Source organism: Chiloscyllium plagiosum, chromosome 40 (genome assembly GCF_004010195.1).
Source record: "Chiloscyllium plagiosum isolate BGI_BamShark_2017 chromosome 40, ASM401019v2, whole genome shotgun sequence".
Taxonomy (NCBI): Eukaryota; Metazoa; Chordata; class Chondrichthyes; order Orectolobiformes; family Hemiscylliidae; genus Chiloscyllium; species Chiloscyllium plagiosum.
In genome coordinates, this window is record NC_057749.1 from 12983438 (window position 1) to 12994066 (window position 10629).

Below are 10629 nucleotides of genomic sequence, written 5' to 3' on the forward strand. Positions count from 1 at the left end.
AGGGAGCGCCGCACTGTCCGGGGGGGTTGGTGCTGACGTAGGACCTCACTGTCGGGGGGGGGGGGGCGGTCGGTGCTGAGGGAGTGCTGCACTGTCGGGGGGGGGGGTCCACATTTGTGCCTCCCTCCTCCTCCTCCCCTCCCCCCACCATCCCACCCAACATTTATAAATGATGTGCTAGAATAAGGGGCAGTTGAATAGAAATACACAATGCTGATTTCTGGGATGGAGGATTGACTTATCAAGAACATCTTATAATTTTTTCTCCCATGTTACTCTTCTCCAATTGGTTTGTCAGGTCAATGCAGGTTAAAATCGCCCATAACAATTTAAGTGCCCTTCTTACATACCTCCATTATCTTCTGATTAATATTTTGTCTCTTGTTTCTTTTTGACTTCCTTTTAATTGAAGTCTCCCACCAGTATTTAATTTAAAGCCATATCTACAACCCATGGTCCATAATTCGCCAGGACACAGGTGTCAGCAAAGTTCAAGTGAAGCTCTTCCTGTTTCCCCAGAGCCACAAGAATCTGTTTGTCCCATCCCGATTTGCATGTGGCACAGCTAGTAATCCTGAGATTCACTTTTTCAGTTCTGCTTTTTAATGTTGCCTTGAGCTGCTCTCAATCCCTCGGCAGAACCTTTCACCTTGTCCTAACTATGTGGGTAGTAACAATGTTGACCATGACAATTGGATCTCTTCCCCTCCCATTCCAAATTTCTTATCATCTCTGGAGAGCTGACTTGAAACTTGGCTTTGGATGGACAGTGCAGCCTTCCAGACTCTCAGCAGAGGACAGTACAGTCTCCCACTGCATTTCTTTTCTCTTCCCCCACGTATTGCTCTTCTGGACCATGGCTCTTTGGTCATTTTGGAGAAAGTAAGGACTGCAGATGCTGGGGATCAGAGCTGAAAATGTGTTGCTGGAAAAGCGCAGCAGGTCAGGCAGCATCCAAGGAGCAGGAGAATCGACGTTTCGGGCATGAGCCCTTCTTCAGGAATTTCCTCATTCCTGAAGAAGGGCTCAAGCCCGAAACATCGATTCTCCTGCTCCTTGGATGCTGCCTGACCTGCTGCGCTTTTCCAGCAACACATTTTCAGCTCTTTGGTCATTTTGTTTGTCCTCCCTGCACTATGTCCTTGGTTCCCCCCCTAGGAGCAGGAGTAGGGCTTAAGCCCGAAACGTCGATTCTCCTGCTCCTTGGATGCTGCCTGACCTGCTGTGCTTTTCCAGCAACACCCACTCGACTAGGAGTAGGCCATTCGGCCCATCAAGCCTGCTCCACCATTCAATAAGAACATGGCTGAGCTTTTCGTGAACTCAGCTCCACTTACTCACCCTCTCATCATAACCTTAATTCCTTACTGTTCAAATTTCTATCTTTACCTTAAAAACATTCAACAAGGTAGCCTCAACTGCTTCACTGGGCAGGGAATCTGACAGATTCCCAACCCAATGGGGGAAGAAGTTCCTCCTCAACTCAGTCCTAAACCTGGTTTGAGGCTATGACCCCTAGTTCTAGTTTCACCCACCAATGGAAACAATCAGTCTACACAATCTCTCCTCACTAGGTAACCCTCTCAACTCTGGAATCGGAACCCTCTGCAGACTTTGTGTCCTCTGCACACCTTCCTCTCCCACTCGTCTTAGTGTCTTCTATGAACTTTGACACACTACACTTGGTCCCCAACTCTAATTGATGTAAATTGTAAATAATTGCAGTCCCAACGATGATCCCTGATCACTGCTGGAAACATGTCTTTGTAATGTCTCTGTTGGGACCTCAAGATCCCCTTCGGTTAATCGGTATTCAGATAATCGTGGTTCCCTTGTGTTCCTTTTTTTAAATTACTTGCTGCATGTGCAAAGCAACCGTCTGTGATTCATGCCCAAGGATACCCAGGTCCCTCTGCACAGCAGTGTGCTACAACTTTTCCCCATTTAAATAATAGTCCATTTTGCTGTTACTTCTACCAAAATGGATGACCTCACATTTACCAACATTGTACTCCATCTGCCATGCCCATTCACAAGCTATCTCTAACCCTCTGCAGACTTTGTGTCCTCTGCACACCTTCCTCTTCCACTCGTCTTAGTGTCTTCTATGAACTTTGACACACTACACTTGGTCCCTAACTCTAATTGATGTAAATTGTAAATAATTGCAGTCCCAACAATGATCCCTGAGGCACACCACTGGTCACTGACCATCAATTGGAAAAACACCCATTTATGCCCACACTTTATTGTCTGTTAGTTAACCAACCCTCTATCCATGGTAATAAATTACCTGTAACGCTATGCACTTTTATCTTATGCAGCAGCCTTTTGTGCAGCACCTTGTCGAATGCCTTTTGGAAATCCAGATACACATACTCACCGGTTCCCCCATTGTCCACCGTGCTTGTAATGTCCTCAAAGAATTCCAGTGAATTAGTTAAACATGACCTGCCTTTCGTCTGCCCATGGGCTAATTTCTATCCAGATATGAAGAGAGTGTTTGGTATGCTTTCCTTTATTTGCCAGTGCATGGAGTAGAAGAGTTGGGAAGTCATGTTACAGTATATTAGTTAGGCCACTTTTGGAATACTGTGTGCAATTCTGCTATAGGATGATGTGAAACTTGAAAGGGTTCAGAAATTTTACAAGGATATTGCCAGGATTGGAGGGTCTGAGCTATAGGGAGAGGCTGAACAGCATGGGACTGTTTACTCTGGAGTGTCAGAGACTGAGGAGTGACCTTGTAGAAGTTTATAAAATCATGAGGGGCATGGATAAGGTAAATAGAAAAGATCTTTTCCCTGAAGGGGTGGGGAGTTCCAGAAGTGGAGGGCATAGGTTTAGTGTGAGGGGGGAAAGATTTAAAAGGGACCTAAGTGGCAACTTTTTCATGCAGAGGTTGGTACGTGAGCTGCCAGAGGCTGGTACAATTACATTTAAAAGACATCTGGATGGGTATATGAATAGGAAGGGTTTAGAGGGAAATGGGCCAAGTGCTGGCAGGTGGGACTAGGTTAATTTAGGATATCTAGTCGGTAGGACAAGTTGGACCGAAGGGTCTGTTTCCATGCTGTACATCTGTGATGCTGTCTCACTATTTCTTCCTTGTAGATTGAAGCATTTTGCACTTTACAGAAGTTTAGTAACAGACCTGTAGTTACCTCCTTTGTTTTAACATCACATTTGCTGTTTTCCAATTTGCTGGAACCACCCAAGAGTCCACCGAATGTTGGTAAATTACCATGAGCACCTTTGGTATTTCCCCATTGTTTCTTACATTCCATCAGGATCAGGTGACTTGTCTACCTTTTGCCCCATTAGCTTGCCCAGCACTACCTTTCAGTGATAATGATTGCTTCTAGGTCCTCACCTGCCATGCCCGCCTCGTCATCAGTTATCGGCATGTTATTTTGTATCTTCCACTATGAAGATTGACACAAAATACCTATTCAATACCTCGTCCATTCCTCATTTCCAGTTATTAAATCCCCTCCTCATATTCCAAAGGAACAGTGTTTACATTAGCCACTCTTCCTTGTTTTATATATTTGTCAAAATGTTTGCTATCTATTTACATTCTTAGTTTACTCTCAAATTCTATCTTTCTTTGTAGTTTTCTGTTGATTTTTGAAGATTTCCCAATCCCTTAGTTTCCCACTAACCCTTTTGCCACTTTGTGTGCATGAGCTTTCACTTTGATACCTTCCTTTATTTAATTATCTCTGGCTGGGTATTTCTTTTTCTACAGTCCTTTCTTTTTGCTGAAAACTATGAAAAATCACTTTGAAAGTCCACTGTTCCTCATATGTAGCCACACCTTCCAGCATCTGACTGTGTGCATCAGATTTGACTTGATTAATCTAGGTGTGACTGTCTCCTGAAATTTAGCAGAACACTAACTTTCCCCTCCCTGATGTCTAGGTGTCAGTGGCTCACCAACTCTGAGTCAAGGATCCTCAAGCATCCAAGACTTGATGTTGTGCCCATGGGTCACACCGGTGACCAACAGCTCTTACAGCTGCAACACATGGTCTGCCCAGCCATCTCATCTGTTTATTTAATTTGGATGTTAAAATATTTTAAGTGGATTTCTTAACTGTACTCTGATGTAAATCACAGCCATTCAAAAGGGACACAATGGAAATGCCTACCTGTTTTCCTGTCATAGTACACTCCAATCCTGACAGGGTAAAGGAGCTGTTTGCTGCTGTTGTCCTTCTCGTGCTGGCTTGCTCTTCACTTTCTGATGCTGCTGTCCTGACACACACTTTATGATGCAATGTTGCTACTTGAGACACTGCTCTGCTATCCAGGGTTATTCTGAAATTGGGGATGGATGAGACCATACTCACAGCTGCTGCTTGCTTTCCAGGCCTTCTCCCCAATGTGATTGTGATGGGTGTTCTTCAGGGATTGTACCTCACGGAACCGGATTCGGAAATCCACAGTGGAGCAGGCTCTCCAGGAACAATGAAATTGCACATTCCTGGACCTGAAAGCTTTGTCTGATGGTTCTTTAGGATTTATTGTGATAGTTTTGTGTGTGAAACTCATTACTGCTATTAAATTCATCACTTCCTTTCTGTAACAGTGTGGTAAGGGTGAACTGTCCCCCATTTCTTGGGCTTGGCAAATGTGATGGGTCAAATACCTTGTATTTGAATTGAAGAGTGAGTGAGACTTGCTGCAGGAGGCATGTGACTAGGGTGACCAATCCAACTTATTTTAACAAATGAATGTATGACATGATCTTGAGCCCTGTCTTGTCCTAGGCCTGTGAGTGTTTACTGGGACAGTCTCAAGGAACTTTTTGAAAGTGAGATTTACATTTTGTATACAAGAATAGAGCAAGCTTTGCTCTGTATCTAACCTTATGCTGTCACTGTGTCGCTTAACTGGAATGGTTTGGAGTAATTTAATACACACAAATTAGAAACCTTCCCACCAAAATTTATTTTTTCCCAGCTGCTGTAATATTTTCCTCATCCATCTGTTTCCCAGTTTCTGCTGTAGAACAGCAGACCATGTGTAATTCAACACACTCTCAATGAGGCAAGGAATGGACTATTTCTCTAGTTACTCGTCACTCTGATGCAGGAACAGGATTACTGGTCAAACACACGCAGTATCATCCATTGTTATGGGGAGTTCAGGAACTGAGCTGGATTTCATCTCATACAGAACACTACACAACCAAGCACTAGAAAACCAACCATGTTTATTAATGCTGTGTACTTTTTACAAACCCAAGGAGAACCAGAGAGTCTGGAATGTTTGGATATCTACACAGCCTGGAAGCCCAGGATCAGGATAATAGCAAACAGGATTTTCCCAGTTGTAAGCCAAGTGGCTGCAGCTCACTCTTTGGCAACAGCAAAGGGTTTCTCCACCTCAATCTTGCCACAATCTGCAATGACTACGTCCTGCAGTGGTTTGTCTCGGTCATTCGTCTTTAATTGCTCAATTTTGTCAACAACATCCTGTAAGAAAAACAAAGTGATTCAATCCTCAAGCTACAGAAGAATCTATTCAACTGATAGTTCAAAGCTCTATACTCAACTATTCCATCCATTAAATGTGCCGTTAAGACAGAGAATGCTAATGTTGAGCTCTTCCAATTTGACAGATGATGGGAATGAGGGGTTAACTTTATACTGAAAGGAAGGTGATAGATGCCCTGTGCAGCACTCCTTGGCAGTGCTCATTACTGGAATACATTGTTAATGCTTTCCAACAGGAGCAAGAATCTGACATTGACCAGTAAACCATCTTCATCCACCAGACCCCCAACACAACACCAATGTCCCTTGGGGAAGGAAATCTGCTTTCATTTCTGGTCTGGCCTGCATGTGACTCAGACCCATAGCCTCAAATTGCTCACCAACCAACAAATGCTGGTGGAATTGGTAGCAGAACCACCACAAAGCCATGATGTGCTATGAAAGTCAGCACGGTATCTCTGCAGAAAGTGAGGACTGCAGATGCTGGAAATCAGAATCAAAGAAGCATAGATACTCTTCCCCAGACAGAGGGAGGAACACTCACTCAGAGGAGTGCACTGACTGAGGAGAAAGTGAGGTCTGCAGATGCTGGAGATCAGAGCTGAAAATGTGTTGCTGGAAAAGCGCAGCAGGTCAGGCAGCATCCAGGGAACAGGAGAATCGACGTTTCGGGCTTATGCCCGAAACGTCGATTCTCCTGTTCCCTGGATGCTGCCTGACCTGCTGCGCTTTTCCAGCAACACATTTTCACTCCTCTGAGGAGCAGGATGAAGGAGGGCCTTTGCCTGAAACGTCAACTTTTCTGCTCCTCAGATGCTGCCTGACCTGCTATGCTTTTCCAGCACCACTCTCCAACTCTGTCTCTGGGGGACATGACTGGAACACAGTTCCCTCACTATTGACCCACGATTTGACAGAGGATGGGAGATAAGAGTGCCCTGAGGGAAACCTCTTGCATCTTCTAGTCTCTTTTTGAGGTGATTAATTGTACATGAGACAACCAGTGAAGAACCTGGTACTGATTCTTACCGTTCCTTCAAGCAGTTTTCCAAAGACCACATGTTTCCCATCGAGCCAACTCGTCTTGGCGGTTGTGATGAAGAACTGGGAGCCATTGGTGTCTTTGCCAGCATTGGCCATGCTGACCCAACCTGAACCATAGTGTTTCAGCTTGAAGTTTTCATCGGGGAAGCGGTCACCATAGATACTCTTCCCTGGAGAGAGGGGGAGGGAGGAACACTCAGTCAGCGCACTCCCCTCACGTGGAGATGACCTTAATGATGACAGGAACCAGTGAACCCACTGTAAGTGCAGGATAGTGCTTCAGATAGGCTTTTGAAAAACACTGGGAGACAAAGTCACAGGTCACTGAAGAAAATATGTGAGGCTCTACCCCCTACCCCATCTGCCATTCTGAAGCAGGCCAACTTCATAAGGAGTATGTTTGACCCCGCAAAATTCAAAACGCAGACGGACAATCCCAGTTGTCCCAGTGCGCTCCGAGTGAAGAAAGTCAAGTTTAATCTCCGATAACATAAAATCCTGAGGCCAGTGCTTGGGGCAGCAGGAGGAACAGTCATCGTGTAGTAAAGACTACCATCTCCCCAGACACTCACACAGCACTTTACCCACCTGCCCCACACACTTACCACCAGTGCCATCCCCACGGGTGAAGTCTCCTCCCTGGATCATAAAACCTTTGATAACCCGGTGGAATTTGCTGTTTTTGTATCCAAATCCTTTCTGCACAGAAATTAAGACAAATTAATCAGAGGAATAACACCCCCGTGTCTGAACCTGCAAAATTCAAAACAGACAGACAAGCTCAGTCATCCCAGTGTGCTGAGTGAAGAGTCACGTTTAATCTCCAATATCACAAAACTTGGAGGGACAGCCATCGTGTCGTAAATGAATTCAACAACTCACCTCCCCTGTAGCTAGAGCAACGAAGTTTTCAACTGTCTTTGGAACAGTTTTTCCAAAAAGCCCAATCACGATACGGCCGGCATCCTCATCCCCAATCTTAATATCAAAATACACCTGGAAGAGGAGAATCAAACCAGAGTCAGCTCTCACTAGGCTTTGTGCACACACACTTATAGAACAGACTCGCTGCCAGCTCGGACAGTGAGGTCTGCAGATGCTGGAGATCAGAGTTGAGTGTGTTGCTGGAAAAGCACAGCAGGTCAGGCAGTATCCGAGGACTAGGAGAATCGACATTTTGGGCTGGAGCCGTTTGCCTACTCCAAACTGCTGGGACCTTACAGCACTGACTTTAAACTGACTTAAAACAGACTGAATTGCGATCAGGATAAGCAAGCAGTAGAGCACACTGGCAACCAAATCTGCCTGGTTAAGGTCATAACTCAATCTGATCCTCTCCACAAGATCACCATGAACCTTTCGTGTTCATCTCAAAGGAATACTGCTTCACATATTGCAATCTGTAAGCAGCTGTACAGTAAACACAGCCCACCCCGAGTCTGGAGGTCACTGGGTAATGTGTAGAAATTTTAGCAAACAGTGGAACAAATACACAACTGATTTAATCACATAACTATTAGCGGACAAGGAGCTGACTGGTACTATTTGCCTTAAACTCCAGCTCAATTCTGCTGCACATTTCCAGTTTACACGGGAAACTAAAACAAATCCTTCATTAAATAAATCACTGGCCAAAATCACTGCGGCTGCAGGAGCAGGGACTTGTGCAGCACCTCCAGCTGAAAGGAATCAGGGCAGAGCTTGCTAGGACATCCTGCCCTCTGTGGGTTAACAGAATTGAATCACAATAGGAAAAAAATGAGGCTGCACCTTCTGCCCATCGTTGCTCTGCTAGCCCTCCAATGGATCAACTCAACTCACCTCGTGCCACCCACCTGCCTCCTTCCACAGCCTTGCAATCTCCCTTTAGGTATTAACCCAATTCTACACTGAAAGCCTTAGTTAACCCTGTCTCTGCTACATTCTGGAGCATCGTATTCCTGACCTCAAATTGTTGCTAAATTAAAGAGCTGCTCCTATCTCCATTAATTCTTTTATCCAATCACCTTAAATCATTGCCATCTCATTGTCAATTCTTCCACTAGTAGGAAGAGTTTTATTTTCCCTTTCTATTTCCCAGATTCAAAAGTATGATGGATCTGGAACAAGTCTCCATTCAAAATGAAGGCCCATTCTCTTCAATCTATCCACATATTGAAGTTCCCTGGGACCACTCGAACAGTTCCTGTACCCCCTGTAAATGCTTTCCTAAAGTGCAGTATTCAGAACTATCCAATACTCCAGTTCAGGCTGCACTGATGTTACATACAAACGTTCGCCTCAAAGTTTCTTTTTCTGGTCCCAGCATCTCAGCTCCTATTCCACAGCAGGAGCTTACAACCCACAGTCAGTCAGTCAGCAGAGATCCACGAGTCTGGTAGGAGGTGCCCGATTTTGTTCTAAAATGACCTGCGTTAACAAAGATGCTCAAGATAATGACCAAGAAAAGGAGACTTCCCTTCATCCTCCAGCTCCAAGGCCAACACTGCAATCTCCTTCATTGTTCAGACTCATGACTCAGGCAGCGGAACCTTCCCACTGCCCCCAGTCTTCTTCCCCATTCAAACCACTGACCAGCCCCCTCCCCACCCTTTCCCACCCACTGACCCTCTCTTTACCCACATCATACTCCCTTTCCTTTCCTGTAGCCACAAGGGCTCCCCTCCTCTACCCAAACCCCCCTCTACCCAAACCCCCCCCACATCCCCCCACATCTCCCCACATCCTCCCTCATCCCGACCTTGACGGTGACTTTCGGGCCTTTCTTCCTCTCCTCGGCCTGCGAGGCCCCGGGCAGCAGGAGGAGGCTGAACGCGGTAACAAGGAGCGCTGCAGCAGCCACCAGCACCTTCATCTTCCAGCGGGAGACACGCATCCGGGCACCACGAGGTCAGGGGGTGGGGATGACCCCACCCGGAAACGGGGACCTGGGCCGACAGCGAGGCTTGAGGGGCAGCACCGCCCCGCAACATGGCGGCTGGGAGAGACCATCACAACACCAGAGAGGGAACAGAGCTACATACCAAACACTGTTGCAGCACGTAGGCTCCTGTCAAACTCGCATTATAAAGTAATATATATATTGTTGCATGGTATCCCCACGTCAGCTCATATAGTGTCCAAATCTAATGACGGATCTTTAAGCGAACCCCTACCCTCCGAATGGTCCATGCGAAACCCCAATTTGCCCGATGTACGCGTGCGCCCATATTAGGATAGTCCATTTTGTGTGGAGGAGACACTGGACGTCATTAACACACAGAACTTCAGGAAATTACGTGAAATCTATGAAAATATGACATAAAAAGAATTTTACATTTAATTTTAAATTATTATAAAATACGTTAATTTGTTGTAATGTTTCCTCGTTTAGACTTTTCAGAAGTGTATGGAAGATTATCCCCTTTTTTTGTGGTACATCCGGAAACCCTGCCGGCATGTGCCACGTTACCCATTTGCGATTGGCCACGTGAGCGCCAGCATGGGCCAATCAGAAATGACAGACTGTAGAGATTAACCAATGGGAAATAGCTGCTCTGGTCTGCGGTTTGTGGACGAATCAGGAAAGTGTGTTGGTGCTGTTGCTGGGCAGATTTGGGTGGTGGGGGTAGACAATGGAAGAATCCCCATGACTGAGCTGAGTTTGGAGAGTTTAGATTGGGCAATGATAGCTCTCCAAACTCAGCCAATACTGTATTAACCTGGAGTTAGGTGTTTCAGGTGAAATTAATAGATTCATAGAAAATAGAAGAGTACAGCACAGGAACAGGCCTTTTGGCCTACACATTGTGCTGAATGCCAAATTAAACTAATCCCTTCTGCCTGCCCTTTAGATTAGGATCCCCAACAGTGTGAAAACACACCCTTTGGCCCAACAAGTCCATACTGGAGAGAGACCCACCCAGATCTATTCTCCTACATTTACCCCTGCCTAACGCACCTAACACTATGGGCAATTTCCCATGGCCAACTCGCCTAACCCACACATCTTTGGATTATGGGAGGAAACCCACGCAGACACAGGGACAATGCGCAAACTCCACACCCAAGGCTGGAATTGAACCCAAGTCCCTGGTACTGT

The 10629-nt window shown here is 45.7% G+C and overlaps 2 protein-coding genes and 1 non-coding gene across 3 annotated transcripts in view; 1 reads left to right on the plus strand and 2 right to left on the minus strand.

Moving 5' to 3' along the window:
• Positions 1-4591, plus strand: part of LOC122542527 (sorting nexin-24-like) — a 22660-nt gene extending 18069 nt beyond the window's left edge. The window contains exon 7 of the mRNA XM_043680363.1: positions 4376-4591. Coding sequence (XP_043536298.1) covers positions 4376-4512 — 137 coding nt within the window. The 3' untranslated portion in view covers positions 4513-4591. The remainder of the gene's footprint in view (positions 1-4375) is intronic.
• A 610-nt stretch (positions 4592-5201) lies between these two features.
• ppib (peptidylprolyl isomerase B (cyclophilin B)) lies at positions 5202-9454 on the minus strand. Its single transcript, XM_043680362.1, has 5 exons — positions 9289-9454; positions 7431-7544; positions 7154-7247; positions 6534-6718; positions 5202-5483 (listed from the first exon to the last, which is right to left on the minus strand). Exons 1-5 carry the CDS (start codon positions 9421-9423, stop codon positions 5361-5363), a joined length of 651 nt encoding a protein of 216 aa, XP_043536297.1. The 5' UTR covers positions 9424-9454; the 3' UTR covers positions 5202-5360.
• LOC122542668 lies at positions 6943-7086 on the minus strand. The gene has a single exon (XR_006309854.1). It is a non-coding gene; the product is annotated as a small nucleolar RNA SNORA79 (small nucleolar RNA).
• Positions 9455-10629: the final 1175 nt, after the last annotated feature.

What these genes read in the sequence shown, in the direction of transcription:
- ppib (XM_043680362.1), bottom strand. Translation starts at nt 9,423, where the DNA reads ATGCGTGTCTCCCGCTGGAAGATGAAGGTGCTGGTGGCTGCTGCAGCG. An exon ending in GCCCGAAAGTCACCGTCAAG is followed by an intron (nt 7,545 to 9,288) that starts GTCGGGATGAGG and finishes CTCCTCTTCCAG; the next exon opens with GTGTATTTTGATATTAAGAT. An exon ending in TTGCTCTAGCTACAGGGGAG is followed by an intron (nt 7,248 to 7,430) that starts GTGAGTTGTTGA and finishes ATTTCTGTGCAG; the next exon opens with AAAGGATTTGGATACAAAAA.